The sequence below is a fragment of the Microtus oregoni genome, unplaced genomic scaffold, assembly GCF_018167655.1.
Source record: "Microtus oregoni isolate MIOR12 unplaced genomic scaffold, Mior012 000026F_ref0000081, whole genome shotgun sequence".
In the NCBI taxonomy this organism is placed as follows: Eukaryota; Metazoa; Chordata; class Mammalia; order Rodentia; family Cricetidae; genus Microtus; species Microtus oregoni.
The window spans coordinates 25,795,629-25,813,168 of NW_024543085.1; the positions used below are offsets into that span (position 1 = coordinate 25,795,629).

Consider the following 17,540-nt stretch of genomic DNA (forward strand, 5'->3'; position numbering starts at 1 on the left):
ATTGCTTGAAGCACAGTGTTTTGTTTTTTTTTTAATTTTGATAATGTCTAATTAGTTGCCCCTTTTCTTTTGTTGTTATTTGTTTTTGGTGTGCTCTGCAAGGATCCTTATGCTTTCCTCTGGTGTTCTGTGGTTTTGCCTTTGTCTCAGTGCTTGGTGTCAGGTCTTCCGAGCTCCTGTCCGGCCATCCCAGTGCCATTTGTTTCCAGCACTTTTCTTTCACTTTTGAATGGTCTTGTCACCCTTGTCAAAAATCAGTTGATCTCTCCATTCTGTTCCATTTGATCTGCCTGTCTGTTCATATGCCAGCACCATACCACTTCATTTCCTGGTGCTTTGAAATAAAGAATTATGAGTCTTCCTATTTTAGTCTTCTTTGAAAGGTTCATTTTGGCTATTCTGGGTCCCTTCCAGTTCCACAGACATTTGGGAATCAGTTTGTCTTTTAGCACAAAGCAATCAGCTAAGATGGCTTAGTAGTTAAGAAGACTCGCTATGTAATCATGAAGAGCAGAGTTTAGATCCCAACACCCACATACTGAACCACGCCCCTACACACATCCTTATCTCTGTTCTGAGGAAGAAAAGGAGAAGCTCTGTGCTTTGCCAATTTTTTAGCCCATTGAGGAAATGGGAGCCTCAGGTTGATCTCTGACCTGCACATGTTCATCATGACACACACAAATGTACAGAGAGAGAGAGAGAGAGAGAGAGAGAGAGAGAGAGAGAGAGAGGTAAAATGCATGTAATTAAAAAAAGCTATATTCTCTGTCATCTTCTGTAGAGACCCAGATACTTCATGGCTCATAATAGAGTCTCATGTAACCGAGGCTAAAATCTCCCTATGTAGCAGGATGGTTTTGATTTTTCGCCTCAGTTTCACAAGTGATGACATTGCAAGCACATTCCACCATACCTGGCTTGTATGAAATGTGGATTGATTGTCAGTATTCATAGTTATTTTTGCAGGAGGATGAAACTCAAGGTTATTTTATTTATTTTTTTTTGATTTTTGAGACAGGGTTTCTCCGTAGCTTTTTGGTTCCTGTCCTGGAACTAGCTCTTATAGACCAGGCTGGCCTCGAACTCACAGAGATCCGCCTGCCTCTGCCTCCCGAGTGCTGGGATTAAAGGCGTGCGCCACCACCGCCTGGCAACTCAAGGTTATTTTGCATTGGATAAATTATTATTATTATTTTGTTTTTCGAGACAGGGTTTATCTGTGTAGCTTTGGAGCCTGTCCTGAAACTTGCTCTGTAGACCAGGCTGGCCTCAAACTCACAGAGATCCACCTTCCTCTGCCTCCCAAGTGCTGGGATTAAGGCATGTGCCACCACTGCCTTGCTCAGTCTTTTTTTCTAATCTACCTTATGTATTGAAGTAGGATTAATCTTGCTAAACTACAGCTGTGTTTTTATTGCTTCCTAGATCATAGTTCTTCATTGACTTCCTGCCACATGTAGAATCCAGCCTGGACTTTTGCTGTCTAAGATGTGATCATTGAATGAAAACCTAGGTAGTGAAATGAAAAGTATGATTAGTAGTAAGGAAATGAGATGATCAAATAATTTGGAGTTGAGTGAGTGATGCCTTTTCTTTGAGTTGCTTCCCTTTTAATCCACGTTAGCTTCTTGCCATATGGTTTCATTATCAACTGTCAACTCCGTTAGTTTGGATCAGATGTATAATTGATTAAATACTAACTCTACATATCTTGGTGTCACATGAAACAATTTCCTTTAAAAATAGGCACACAAACCTCATGCAGGGCTATGGAGTTTCTAGTGTGCACTCTGAATTTGGTAATTTCAAAAGAAACAAAATATATTTAGTTTTAAATACATATACTTTTTTGTTTGTTTGTTTTTTGAGACAGTTTCTCTGTGGCTTTGGAGCCTGTCCTGGAACTAGCTCTTGTAGACCAGGCTGGCCTCGAACTCACAGAGATCCGCCTGCCTGAGTGCTGGGATTAAAGATGTGCACCACCACTGCCCAGCAGTAAATACATATACATATTTAAACTACTCAGGAAAATAACTTCTTAAAGCTATATTTAGAAATTTAGGGATTTGAGACAGCCATGGTGGCACATGCCTTTAATTCCAGCACTTAGGAGGCACTGGCAAGTAGATCTGTGTGAGTTCAAGGTCAGCCTGATTTATGTAGAGAGGTCCATGTCAGCCAGAGAGACACATAGTGAGACCCTGTCAGGGGGAAAAAATAGGGGCCTAAATTATGATTTTTAAGTGAAACTTATCTGCTCTTATAGGAAAAACACTTGGCTGCATGTGAAATGTTATGAAATGTCTTTTAATATTCTACTTTCTGGGAAAAGAATAGGCTTACTTTCCTGAGATGGCCTCCAATTTGGTAGTCTAGGCAGATCTCTAACTCATGATCCTCCTGCCTCAGAGTCCTATGTAACTTGGATTAGGGTTGTGCATACTGTGCTATTCTTAAAAATCGGTATTTCTGGGTGTAGTTCTTCATACAGAAGTTATGCTAGGTATTATGCCTACTTTGACCATATTCATGGTTTATATATATATATATATATTTTTTTTTTTTTTTTGACAGAATCTCATATAGTTCACTGTGTAGCTGAGAATGACCTTGAACTTCTGATTCTCCTCGGTTGTGTCAGTAACTTTTCTGTTGCTGTTCCTGGAGCCCATGGAAGTCAGAAGAGACAGTCAGATACCTGAGAGTTTGAGTTATGGATGGTTGTGAGCCATATGGGCTCTGGGAATTGAACCTGGGTCCTCTGCAAAAGCGTCAATTGTTCTTAACTACTGAGCCATCTCTTCAGCCCCACCCATCTTTTTTTTAAAACAGATTTTACTGGAGATGAAAAGAATGGAGGTGACACTGAATTAAGAAGTCAGGAGCTGGAGGTAGAACTGTAAAGTAGAGCGTTTGCTTAGTGTATACAAGATCCTAGAACCAGAGTAACAGAGTCAACCAAACAAAACCACCACCTCCAACAAAAAAGAAGCAAGCAAAATGGAGTTTGTAGCTATATATTTATTTTTATATTTCATTTTATAGACACATTGTAGACACATTAAGACTATAAATGAAGGCAGAGGTTTTGTTTTTAAATCTTCAAACACAGAAATCATAACAAAGGTTTTAGGATGAAATTTTTTTCTCTCCTTTGAAACATCATTGAATCATAAATGTTGAAGTTGAAAAGACCTTAGAAATCTTTGTTGTTGTTATTTTGAGAGTGTTTCTCTGTGAGGTCCTGGCTGTCCTAGAACTCACTCTATAGACCAGGCTGACCTCAAACTCACAGAGATTCACCTTCTTCTGCCTCCCAAGTCTGAGATTAAAGGCATACTCTACCACTGCCTAGCTAAGAATTACTTATTTTTATTTTGTGTATATGAATGTTTATCTGCCTGCATGTCTGTGCACCATGTGCATGCAGTGCCCACAAAGGCCAAAATTGGGCAATAGACCCCCACTCCGGAGCTGGAGTTACAGGTGGTTGTGAGCCATCATGTGGGTGCTGAGAATTGAACCCAGGTCCTCTGCAAGAACAGCCAGTGCTCTCACCACCGAACCGTCCTTCCAGTCCGAGTTTATTTCCAGCCTTACTGCGGGAAGGCTGACAATCTGCTTTATTGTTTTGTTTTTTCTAGTCTAGTGTCTTGGTAACTGCTGCAGTGGGTGGTTATAAGGATCTTGAAATATTTGCGATTCTTCTAAGAATTGTATGATTTGGGAGCTTGAGAGACTATCCAGTATGCATATTATATGAAGTATTTAAAGCTAATTCTTCCTATCAAAATATTAAACTGGGCCCAAAGGGTGGAGTTTTTTTTTTTTTTTTAATTTGTGTGTTTTATGTGTGTTTTGCTTACGTGTCTACTTGGTGCCCAATGAAGCCAGAAGAGGGCCTCAGATCCCCTTGAACTGGAGTTAAAATAGGACCCAGGTCTTCTGGAAGAGCAGCAAGTGGTCTTAATCACTGAGCCATGTCTCTAGCTCTGGGTAGAGTTTTTATGTTGACGTCTTGGCAGACATTCATAAACATTAAGAATATGATGGTATTATTTTAAACCAGAGTGTTCCCAGGAATTTTATGTTCATTAGATTCAGATGTAATATTTCAATCTAGCAGATTTATGAATTATAATACTTTTTGATTAATATATGTAAATATGTAAATTTTAGCTAATCTTTCAAAGCTATTCTAGCAAGAATCAGTCATTTACGTAGATGAGTGATTTCAGTGTCCCATCTGTTTGTGCCCTTTCTCTCCCCCAAAGACAAAAACCCCTCATCTAATGAGCATACTTTTTTCAGAAAAGGGATACTTGAATAACAAAACCAAAATGACAAAGAACAGCTCAAGATTAGAAGCTGTTCTTCAGTATGCTGTGGTTACTTCATATTTTTTTTTTTGTTTGTTTTTTTGAGACAGGGTTTCTCTGTGTTGCTTTGGAGCCTGTCCTGGAACTAGCTCTTTTAGACCAGTCTGGCCTCAAACTCAGAGATCCGCCTGCCTCTGCCTCCTAAGTGCTGGGTTTAAAGCGGGTGCCACTACTGCCTGGCTTAACATTACCATATTCTGTTAGTCACAATGACCTACTCTGGTTTTGTTTTTTTTTTTAAAGTATTTATTTATTTATTATGTATGCAATATTCTGACTGCAGGCCAGAAGAGGGCACCAGACCTCATTGCAGATGGTTGTGAGCCACCATGTGGTTGCTGGGAATTGAACTCAGGACCTTTGGAAGAGCAGGCAATGTTCTTAACCTCTGAGCCATTTCTCCAGCCCTCTGGTTTTGTTTTTTAATGAGATTTGGCAATGTGGCAGTATAATGAAGATATCATCTGAGTCTTGGAACAGTAGTGTCCTTCCTAGTCTTCATTCAACACATATTAATTAAATGCCTTTGTTAGACATACTTGCTTAAGTGCTAAATTGAATTATGATCCAGAGCATGATTGTATAGTAGTTAAGAAAGATTTAGATTCAGATGCATTGGTTTAGCTGGGTTTGGTGATGAATAATGCCTGTAATCCCAGAATTTATAATCTTGTGAGGCTGAGGCAGAAAGAGTTTAAGGCCAGCCTGGGCTGTATAAAAGCAGATTCCAGGTAAACTATAGCTTTATGCAGAGACCTGTCTCGACAAACAAAGAAACAAACAAAAATATGATTTTAAATTCTAGACTTTTTATCTGGAGTTTAAGTGCTCTGTACAAATTGCTTAGTCTCGCTATTCTTAATGTCCTCATCTGTAAATTGGGAATCGTGGTAGTATCAATCTCATAGAGTTGTGGAGAGGCTTAATGAGTTCTTTTAGTAGTGCTAGTAATGTGTGCAGTTGTTTCCATGTATGTATGTATGTATGTATGTATGTATGTACAATGCTGTGGCCAGGCAAACTACAACATAGTACAACATAACATTATAAGTTATATTTTAGTTTGCTGTTTATTTACACTTTCTTTCAAAAAGTTTTTGAAATGGGACTGAAGCTCCTCCCTAAGTACTTCATGAAAGAAGAGCTAAGACATGGGTCAGATCTCCTCTCTCTCTCTCTCTCTCTCTCTCTCTCTCTCTCATACACACACACACACACGCGCACACACACACACACACACACACACACACACAATGTGCATGCTGTCTCATTGTGTAGCCTTAACTGGGTTGGAGCTTACTATGTAGACCAGGCTGGTCGTGAACTCACAGAGATCCGCCTCTGCCTCCCAAGTGCTGGGATTAAAGGTATGTGTCACTACCGCCTGGCCCATCAAAGACTCTTTAATGGCTATTGTATTTTACAAATATATTGGAGACCCACGCAGTGCTGCCTGCATTGGTCGAAGCCCTGGGTCACAAGTCTGCACACTTTTGTGGCTGAGCTGTGAGGGTGGAACCTTTCACCGTCCCTTTGTCCACTATGACCTCTGCATTATCTTCAGTGAAGCAGCAGCCATCATTTCTGTATGACTCTTGTCAAATTACAGAGTGTCCCTTGAGTCCCTTCACAGAGGCGATGTACAGACTTTTTGATTCCTCTGTTGTCTTTACAGTTGATCACAGCTCTTTGGGGAAATCCAGGGAAACATGGAATTTCACACTCTTCTTCAACATCTTGGACACCCAGAAAGCATCAGGATTCTTTAGCCCGGTTCTATTTACATTTTAGATGTATCATTTAAAAAGTATGCCCTACATTATAATTTTTTAGTTTGTTTTTTTATAATTTTTACTTAGAGATAATGCTTGTTCACATGAAATTTTAAGAAATAAAATGCAGCTGGGCATTGGTGGCACACACCTTTAATGCCAGTACTCAAGAGGCAGGCAGACCTCTGTGAGTTTGAGGCCAGCCTGGTCAACAGAGTGAGTTCCAAGACAGCCAAGGCTGTTAGAGAAGCCCTGTCTCAAACAAACGAAAGAAAGAAAGAAAGAAAGAAAGAAGGAAGGAAGGAAGAAAACATGCAGCAGTGGGGTGGTGACTGCCAGCACTTGGGAAATAGACAGCTGGGTTTCTGTGGGTTCATAGCCAGTCTGACCCAGGGCTGCACAGTGAGGCCTTGTCTCAAAACCAAACCAAATAAACAAATAATACGTAAAGATCCACATATCCTCCACCCATTTTCCTAGAACGAGGATATTGTGTTACTATTGTCTTCCCCAGTCCATTGTCCTCAGATTTCATCAGTTTCATCGTGTGTGTTGAGTTCTGGATAGTGTTGTTATATGTGTAGATTTATGTGATTATTACAGCCTAGATAAGAGCAGTTTACTACAGTGCTCCCCAATGGTTGGTATCCTCTAGATATAGATACTTCCCTTGACAAAATACTGGTGATTATTAATTTGTCTTTTGTTTCTCTACTTTTGCCATGGCTAGAATGATACATTGGTATCAAATTTTAGACATTTATCACTCCTTTTGCCACCCCCATTCAGGGCAGGTCTTCCTACCTGCTTAGTTATCTCTGGGAGTGTGTTCACAGAAACCCTCAGAGGTGTGCCTTACTGGCTAGTGCTCTCTCTCTCCATTGCTTTTTTAGATTTATTATTTTGTATATATGAGTATTTTGCACTCAGGAGGCAGAGGCAGGGGATATCTGTGAGTTCGAGACCAGCCTGGTCTACAAGAGCTAGTTCCAGGACAGGCTCCAAAGCTACAGAGAAACTCTGTCTTGAAAAACCAAAAAACAAACAAAAAAAGATTAAGCATCACAAATCCAAGCACCACCCCCCATGTCAGCTTGTCATCAGATACATTTTAAACTTGTCATTTCAACCGCTAGCCCCCTACCCCCAGGCTCATGTCTATTTCATAATGCAAAATGCATTTAGCACATCTCCTAGAGTCCCCATAGTCCTACTGTTTTCAGCATTGCTAACAAACCCAAGTTCAAAGTCTTATGTGAGGGGCTGAAGAGATGACTCAGTAGTTACGAGCACATCCAGAGGACCCAGCACCTATATCAAGTGACAACTCACATCTACCTATAATGCCTGCCCCAAGGGTTGCAATGTCTCTGGCCTCTGCAGGCACACCTATACTGACATGCACATATCCACATACAGGTGCACACACCTACACGTAATTTGAAATAATAAAATCTTAAAAAAACAAAAACAAGAGGAAAGTGGTGAGTGAATGTCTTGTTGAGGCATTTGGAGAAACAGAAGTTGTGGAACTAACTACATGCCAGGAATTTTGCTGTCACCCAAACATCAATCTTTGGCTGTCCTTCTAGAAATTAAAAAAAATATATACAGTGTCCTGTGATGACTCCAAGGTCTGCCAGTACTTTGAGGAGTAGTCAGCCAGTCCCACTTATGTAATTGCTGCCGTGGCCTCTTCACTGTCCTGGGCTGCTGACCCCAGAGAAACACTTGCTTAGGCACCCTGGTGTGGGGCAGAGAATTCTAGAGCTCTTTTCTCTAAGTATGCTATCGAGCCAGTCACAGGTGGGTCCCGAGTGTGGCCCCAGCCAATGCTGAGATGTCCTTAAGGCATTTTCCCTGTTGCCCTTTTGCAAGATGAACAGCCTTTTAGAGGGGCTAGTATCTTCAGCAGCCACAGCTTCATTGGTTTCAACTTACACATGCTTCTTTTTTCTGGTGAAAACTGCAAATTTTTCTATTTGTCAATTTTTTTTTTTCTATTTTGCTCAACTTTTATCCCCAGTGCTCACTGCAAACCCAGTTAAAAGCAGTCAGCAATGCCCATGCTATCATAGCCTGAAGGCTGGGCTGTCCTGAAAATTCTTCTACTAGATTTAGTCTACTACCCTGAAGCCATGGACAAAATATAGATAAATTCTTTGCCATAGCGAGACACAAATGGCCCCTAGTCCAATTTCAAGAGTCTTCATTTCTACTGGTTTGAAACTCCTGGAGCACAGTCTCTACGCTACCCACTCTTGACCCCTCATCTTCTGCCCCCCACCGGAACACCCATTTAGCCAGCTTACAGCAAACCAGATACAAAGGCTTTGGAACCAAACGGTCAGGTTCAATCATGGCAACAGCCCTACTTTTTCTGGAAGCAGCTTTCTTGGTGTGTGTTAATTTTTCATTGCTGTGATGAGCACCCAAGAGAAACAACTTAAAGGAGAAAGGTTATCTTGATTGAGATAACTTAGGACTTGAGAGGTTTCTGTTTGCAGTTCTTGGTTCCAGGGTTTCTGGGGCCATACTAAGGTGGATATTATTGTGGAAGCATTTGGGGTTGGCTGTTTACTCATGGTAGGCAGGAGGCAATAAGGGAGAATGCCAGTGTCTTTAGTCACTGTTCTGTTACTGTGAAAAGACCATGATCAAGACCTAGGCAGTTCTTGTAAAAGAAAGCATTTAACTGAGGGCTCTCTTACAGTTTCAGAGGTTAGTCCATTATTATCATGCTGGGGAGCATGGCAGCATGCAGGAAGGAATGGCCCTGGAGCTGAGAGCTTTACATCCTGCTCCACAGGCAGCAGGGGGTGAGAGAAAGATGCTGGAGCTGGATGGGCCTGGTGTGGGCTTTTGAAATCTCAAAGCCAGTGACACATCTCCCCCCACACCTCCTAATCCTCCCTAACAGTTCTTCAACTGGGAACCATGTATGCTATGGGGGCCATTGTTCATACCACCACAGCCTGTTCACCACAGCTCTGTAGACCAGGCTGGCCTCGAACTCACAGAGATCAATCAGCCTGCCTCTGCCCAAAGTGCTGGGATTAAAGGCGTGTGCACGACTACACCTGGGAGTGTTTACATGACCTAGTTTCTATGTATGCTCGCCAGTATTCAGTGCTACTACTTTTTAAATTGTCTCTGTTCTGATAGATGTATGATATACAGTTTCTATTTTGTTTTGTTTTTTTGAGACAGAGTTTGCACTTATTCCTGGCTATCCTGGAACTTACTCTGTAGACCAGGCTGGCCTTAAACTCAGAGATTCCCCTGCTTCAGCCTTCCAAGTACTGGAGTTTAAACGCATGGGCCACCACTGCCTAGAGATACATAGTTTATAAAAAAAATTTTTTTTAAAGATTTATTTATTTTTATGTGTATAGTTAGTTTATCTGCTGTCTTTGTTAGATTTTCTGTTGATGTGATGAAACACTATGACCAAAAGCAACTTGGGGAGGAAAGGGTTACTTCCCATTTCCCTAGCACAGTCCATCACCAAATGCAGTCATGGCAGGAGCTCAGAAGGAGAAGGAGCTGGTACAGAGCTGCTCAGTCTGCTTTCTTGCTTTTTTGTTTGTTTTGAGATAGGGTTTCTCTGTGTAGCCTCAGCAGTCCTGAAATTCACTCTGTAGACCAGGCTAGCCTCAAACTCACTGAGATCTGCTTGCCTCTGCCTCCTGAGTGCTGGGATTAGAGGCATCTCTCTCTCGGCATCTCTCTCTCTCTCTCTCTCTCTCTCTCTCTCTCTCTCTCTCTCACACACACACACACACACACACACACACACACACACACAATGGACCATTGCCACATCAATAACTACAAAAATGCCTTACAGGCTTGTCTATAGCTGGATCTTATAAAAGCGTTTTCTCAGTTGAAGTTCTATCATGTGGGTGCTGGTAACTGAAGGTAACATGAAGGGTGCTTAAACACTGAGCAATCCTCCCCACCCCTACCCCCCATCAGTTTGGAGAGAAACCAAAATCAAGGACTTGGTAAAAGGTATACCTAGTCGTGTGTGTGTATGTGTGTGTGTGTTTTCTTTCTTTGTTTCTTTTGTTATTTGAGATGAGGGGTGACTATGTAACCTTGGCTGGCCTAGTACTCACTAAGTGGACCAGGCTAGCCTCAAACTCAGAGATCTGCCTGTTGAGGGCTGGAATTTAAGGCATGCTTCACCATGCCTGACTTTTTATGTGTGTATTTTTGAGACAGTCTTACTCTAGCTCAAGCTGATTGTAGTTCTAAATGTTAGTAAGGCTTGGGTTGTGTATTATTTTCTGGCCACCCCGTGCTCATTGACACTTGAGGCTTTGTTGCTTACTTTTTTCTTATGCCCATTATTATTTTCTGTTTATATGTATAATTTTGAGTAATTCTATTACCAGACTTTTAAGGGAGCAATTTTTTTTTTTTCGAGACAGGGTTTCTCTGTGGTTTTGGAGCCTGTCCTGGAACTAGCTCTTGTAGACCAGGCTGGTCTCTAACTCACAGAGATCCGCCTGCCTCTGCCTCCCAAGTGCTGGGATTAAAGGCGTGCGCCACCACCGCCCGGCTAAGGGAGCAATTTTTTGTGTGCATCCTTACACTTCTAAAAATGCCCCCTTCATACATGAATAAGAGACAAGTATAGAATTCTAGGTTTAAAGGTAGAACTGGGGTGCCTGCCTATGATCCCAGCCCTCAGGAAGCAGAGAAAGGAGAATCCTAAACAACTTAAAGTCTACCTGGTCACAGAGTGATAATCCCATCTCAAAATATAAAACTACACCCCCCCCCAATAATTCTTGACAAAAGTATATACGTTTGTCCTGGGAACATGTGTTTAAAAGATAATTCTTGTTACCCTTAAGGCTTAATCAATTAATTTGTGACTTCTCAAAAATTAATGGATCATAGATGTTTGGGTTTATCTTTAAATTCTCACATTTATTTACTTATTATTTTTAGTTTGTTGAGACAGTGTCTGACTATGTAGTCCTGGCTGCTCTGCAACTTTCATGTAGACCAGGCTAGCCTCAAAGCCCTGGTCAGCCTTCTGGTTCTGCCCTTGAGTGCTGGGATAACAGGCATGTCCCACCATACCTACCTACTCTGAGTTCTCACTGGAAATCCTTTATTTATAAGTGTTCTTCCTTATGCCAGTACCTGTTGCTTTGAATGCTGTACTGTTGTAGTAAGTTTGGGAATAGAATGTGTCAGTCTTCCAGTTTCTTTTCCAGATTGTTGTGGTGTTCTGAGCTCCTTCCATTTCCATATGAAGCCTAGGATTCATTGGTTCATTTCTTTAAGCAGCAACAACAACAAAAACCCAGTACTTCAAATTTCGGTAGAGATAACTTACTTCTCTTTGGTATCTTAACTTTAATCCTCTGACTTTTCTCATGTTTGGGCCTTGGTTTTGTGCTGGTTCATCCTGCTTTGAGAGTCTTTGCCAGCCTTCCTGTGACTGTCAGTGCAGTGACTGTGGTGGGGATGGGAGAGGCTGAATGATGAGGCCGAGTATAGCTGCTGTCTACCGTTCTCTAGTGCAGCTGCCTCCTCATCTGCTAGGATGCCGGGACCACACAGCTGCTGTCTCCATCCAACTGCTCAGTTGTTCCTACCTGGGGAGCACATTCTTACTCATTGCCTCCATTTCTGTCTGGGAGACATAGCTGGGAGGCGTTGATCAGTAATTTAACTTCTGTGCATCACCAGCCAGCTATGTGGTCAGTTTATAGACCGTCTGCTCTTTCTGCTGTCTCCCCTGTGGCCTTAGTTCACTTGTTTAAACCAATAAAGCCACCATTCAGCCACTCCTTTTCTTGGGTCTCTGGGACTGGTCTTGGTCTGTTCCCTAATTTTTTTCTTTCTTCTTTTCATCTCTCATTGATTCCTCATAGTTTCAATCTCTTAGGGCATTTTTAAAATTTTCTTTCTATTGTAGTGTTTTTGTTTTGTTTTGTTTTGTTTTTCAAGACAGGATTTCTCCATGTGGTCCTGGCTATCCTGGAACTCACTCTATGGACCAGGCTGGCCTTGAACTCACTCCTGCCTCTGTCTCCCAAGTGCTAGGGTTAAAGGCATGCGCCACCACATCCAACTTCTATTGTAAATTTATAAAAAGATGACATTATTTATGATTTGGGTAGACAGTGAGTTAGCTGTGTCTTTCTAAGCCTTTATTTTTAGTCAGTGTCTATGGTGAAGTAAATATTATAAAACACATTTAAGCTAGCAGATAAAAATATTGATTTAATCATTGAGGACATTATCTTTGTTTGTGAAGATTCCTTTTAAAATAAACACTAATGGAGATCAGGAGTTTAATTTTCACCATAAACAGCTTAATGTTTGTGTAAACTTTAATGAATAGAGGTGTAGGTCAGGAATTTATATGAAATTTAAAAAGTGCATATTTTCTTAAAATAACAAAAGTGCATGTGCGCGTTACTGTTATGTTGTTACTGTTATGCTACTGTGCACCCTCCACCCTGTCTGCTCTTTGGGTAACTAAGAGCACATGAGTCCTGAAGTTAGCACCCACTTCGACTGAATGACTTCCATGGAGTTAGCATTAGCTTCTCCTGGAACAGAAACAATATGTTGGTTGCTGTGAGAGAAACATGCCAAAGATGTTTAACAGAGGTTCTAATAAAACACAATGGGGTGGGGCCTAGGGTCAAGCCAGGGTCTTGTGCATGCTGGTCAGGTGTGCTCTGTGCTGGGCCACACTCCCAGCCCTCCAAATGTCTTTGGTTACAGCTCTGAGTCACTCATTTTTAGTGTCATTTCAGTATTATTCTAAAGTAGTTTTATATTTCACGTGGCAGCAGGTGTGGTGGAGAACACCTTTAACACAAGTAAGAAAGAGGCAGCGGATCTCTGTGAGTGAGTTTCAGACCAGCCAAGGCTGTAGAGTGAGACCTATTTAAAAAAATCTAAAAAAAATTTTCATATGACTATATTATTTCATATAAATAATATGCCATATAATTTTTGGCTAATGTAGAAGGAGTAATTACCCCAACCTCTGTCATAACAGCTACACTGTTAACAGTTTGGTGTGTTTCTTTCCAATATTTTTTAAGTTATATTTTCAAAAATTAAAGTAATATATTTTTTTCCAGTCTAAAAGTAATGTGTACTCAGTGAGAAAGCTTGGAAAATAAATAGTACAAAGGGGAAAAACCAAAATCACTCATAAATTCCATCCAAAGATAATCATGATTAAATCTGTTGTATATATTTTTTATATTTTTCATGAACATATTCTTTATTTACTAAAATTATATACTATACTACACTTTGTAACTGGATTGTTTACAATATAATGTGAATGTTAATGTTAATAGTCTTATATAAGCTTTTAAGTGGTCTGTACCATATGAGCATATTTAAGTATGTTTAGCTAACATACTTAACCATATCGCTATTGTTGGACATTGAAAGTGTTTCTAATTTTTTTACTGTTATTAATATTGCCATAGTTAATATCTTTGTCCATACATCTTTCCGTGCATCTATGATTGTTTCTTTAGGAATAGTCCTACAAGTGGAATAGCTGGGTCAAAGGGTATGTACACTTTAACGCTTTTGATACATGAAATGTCAAATTTAAGCTAACCACTGTTATATTCTGTCTTGTATTGCTATTCAATTGTTTTGTGTGTCTGTCTTGTCTTTCTAATTGGAACGTACATGAGAGTAAGGGAAGTTGCTTAATATGTTGTTACCCTTTGGCAATATGGCTTCCTGTGTTGGACACATGATCATCAATGTATATCATTGTTGATTCAAAGCGGTGGTTCTCCAGGGTTTTGATGTCATGGTCTGTATATTTAAAAATATGTGTGTGTGTGTGTGTATATATATATATACATATATACATATATGTATATATATATACACACACATTTATATATTAGAGTAAATGTAGGCCTGCAAATTTTCTATTTTTTAGGCAGAGACATTTTAGAAATAAGACCAAATAAAAATTTCTATCATCATCCTCTTAGGAAATAAAGATTATTTAGCAATAAAAAAGGATAGAGCTCTGAAGAGAACATATTAGCTTTTTGTTCATATGTTTATCATTTTATATTGGGCTGGAATTTTCACCTTAACCTAGAAGTGAACTAGAGACCAACGTTTGGTTAACACAGACCTAAAAGATTTTAGAGTATTAAAAGTAAACCCCCTTTGCAAGAATATAATTTCCCTATGTCTCTTTCTCCACAGTATTGTGAAGGTCATGCATTAAAGAGAATTTGTGTTTCTCCATGTCAGTGTTTGAATTATCAAGCTAGACCTGCTGATGAGCACCTGAATATATTTCCAATCACTTAAAACAACACCCATTTTTCTTTCTAGGGGATTGGAGCCAGGGTAGGTGTGATGTAGTGGAAAGACGGGATGTTTAGGCCGGCTCCTCACCCTCCATCAGTCACTTTTCCTTCCGCTTCCTTCCTAACACCGTGACGGTGATCAGATCTGTGAGGGATTTTCTAGCCCTTGTTCCACTTACTTCACTGTGATGTGACTGTTGTTTCTACAAATTCTTTGCTTACCTGACATGAATTCTTCCAGGTAGAATGAGTCATATCCTTCTTTTGCAGCTCTAGGTGCTAACACAGGGATTCAGGCATAGCAGGTGCCTGATGACGCGAGTGCTGAGCCAGTTCTGGATGTTGAGGGAACTGTGTGACATAATGTATGTGGAAGCGCACATAAACTTTGTGTGTTATACAAACAATGGTAAATTTGTTTTTGACAGAAGCTATTTTAATGGGGAGTCTCAAAACTTTGTGAAGAGAGAAAATTGCCCCGTGAACAGTTTTATAAGCGCATTATGTTTTTCTTCTATTTTTGCAAGAAAACAAGTTTTAATTGGGGCTAGTGTGGAGCTAATTTCCTTCCTAGGAAGGCACATGTACTCCTCCTGCCTGTGTTGCATGGAGGTCCCAGATAGCAAATGTTTGTTTGACTTGGTTATCATCTAATTTTAATTTTAATGAGAACAGCGGCTTTCTTAATAAAAGCCAGTATCCATTGCTTCCTAACTAGTAAAGAAAGGTACCAAGTCTTGAGCAGAGGAGCCTGTGTTGTGCCTGATGCTTTTGGGTAGAGCTCCTTTTGGCTTCATTGGCTTTAAAAGACTTCTTTCTAATCGTTTCTAAAACTCCTGGTAAATTTTTGCCACAAGATGGCATTGGTCGTTATTTGAGTGTTCATGCTGTTGAAGCAGCTCTAAGGAGGTGTGCATGATTGTATTGTGTGGGGAATAAGGAGGTGTGCATGATTGTATTGTGTGGGGAATAAGAGTGGACGACTTTCATCGCTGCTTATGTACTGTTGCATTTTAACTCCAGAGTTAAATGATACTTAAGTCACTTTCCTTCTGTATTCAAGTATTGTTTTGTTTCCTGTTTTTCTGTCTTTATAATACAGTAACTATGTATTATTTGCCATGTGTTGTATGTGTCTGACTTACTGCTGATAATTGTGGTGACAGGTAAGAAGAAAATACGATGGGACCCAGTTAGGAGACGCTTCATTCAGTCCTGTCCCATCATAAGGATCCCTAACAGGTTCTTGAGAGGTGGGTGATAACTAGCAAGAGGTCTGTGCTTCCTGTGGGTTAAAGGGAATTTTGAATGGATTTTCTAAATTCAAAACTGTTTTCTTTAAGTTGTCTAGCAGTCAACATTGAAATAAAGGAGTATAGGCTTCAGTTTTAAACTTATATTTTATACTGACCACTGTTGGATTTGTAATGACAAGTTTGGGGAAAGTCAGACTCTCTTAATGTGCCCTCGTTGTTAGAGCAGATTACTTTACGAATACCACTGGTCCATACAGTCTTCAAGTGTAGGATGTGATTCTAAGGAAGAAATAAAAGATGATGTGATAGTCTAAATGAAAAAAAAACCTTTGTATTAAATATTGTAAATAAAAAGCTGTGGAAAGCATTTGTAACAGGTCTTTAATATGAATATAAAGAGATCCTAGAAACAAGTAATCTGTATTTACTAGAAAAATAAGTAAATGTGCATATAAATAGTCAATACATAAAGAAATGCTAGTTGAGGAGCCCCAAATGGCTCAGGGGGTAAAAGAGCTTGCTGCCAAGCCCCACACAGTAGAAAGGAAGAAATTACTCCCATTAGTTGTGCTCTGACTTCCACACACGTGCTGAGGCACAGTGTATATGCACACACACAACACATACAATTTATAAATAAATAATACATAAAATATTAAAAAATATTTGCCAGTAAATATAAACCTCATTTAGTTCACTACTGTGAAATAAACATAATAATTAAAATAATATTTTTACTTATTAGATGGGAAGATTAAAATAAAACTACCCATGTTGGCAAGGGTGTGGGAAAAGAAAGTTTAAATGTTGACCTTTTATGCAGACCTTTTGTATGTAACTGACAAAATGTATCAACTTTAAAGCTGTGGTGCTTTGACTGGGCAGCTCTTCTGTTAGAAAGATCTCATTGTTTCTACTTCCCACTTTCCCATCAGCTCTAGACGGTACTGAGAAATTGCTCAGAAGAGGATTGAAAACTCTAGTTTACTGTTTTTTTTTTTAGCTATAGCAAATTATCAGACAAGCATGCTTGATGTTGTAATTTAAACCTTATTAAATTACTTGCAATTCATTTAATCTCATTTTAATTGAAGATATTCAGTTAAAAACCTAAGCTGGGTGTAGTTGCAGTACACCTTTAAGGCAGACAGATTAGTGAGTTCCAAGCCAGCTTGGTCTACATAGCAAATTCCAGACCAGCCAGGATTACACAGGGAGACCCTTTCTCAAATAATAAACGGCAACAAAAAATTACGTAAGGGAAAATTCTACAGCCGCTATAGACGTTTCTCTATCTAGTGTGTACCATATTTTTAGCAGCCAAACCCTAGAGCATGAAAAAAACTAAAACCAGTACTAAATAGATCAAGATAAGAAGTTCAGTGATAGTCAACCACCGTTCACCATCCCAAAAGAAAAATAATTAGGATATAGAGTTTAATGAAAAACAGTTGTGTGAGGCTGGGGAGATGGCTCAGAGGTCAGAGCACTTGTGCTCCCGCAGAAGATCCGGTCAGTTGCCAGCACCCTCGTGGTGGCCCCCGAGCATACGCACCAATGCAGAGGATCTCATGCTCCCCTTTGACTCTGCCAGCGTCAGGTCCTCGTGTGCTGCACATGCTTGCAGGCAGACACTCAAGCACACTTAAAACATCTTTAAAAATTGTCTAAAATTTTATAAAAATATAAGATGACCAGAAAAGCCCTTGGTTATTTCTGCATGGTAGGTTTTTTGTTTTTTACATAGCCTCCATTAAAAAAAAAATCCTGGGGAAAAACACTGCA

At 39.9% G+C, this 17,540-nt stretch overlaps 1 protein-coding gene across 2 annotated transcripts in view; it reads left to right on the plus strand.

Annotated features, from left to right (window-relative positions):
* The window catches only part of Klhdc10 (kelch domain containing 10), a 54,678-nt gene that overhangs the window by 9,299 nt on the left and 27,839 nt on the right, over positions 1 to 17,540 (plus strand). The window contains exon 2 of one of the 2 annotated variants that reach the window (XM_041675468.1): positions 15,666 to 15,752. The exons of the other annotated variant lie outside the window; for it this stretch is intronic. Within the exon in view, the coding sequence (XP_041531402.1) occupies positions 15,666 to 15,752 (87 nt within the window). The remainder of the gene's footprint in view (positions 1 to 15,665; positions 15,753 to 17,540) is intronic. 2 annotated transcript variants of the gene reach the window in all.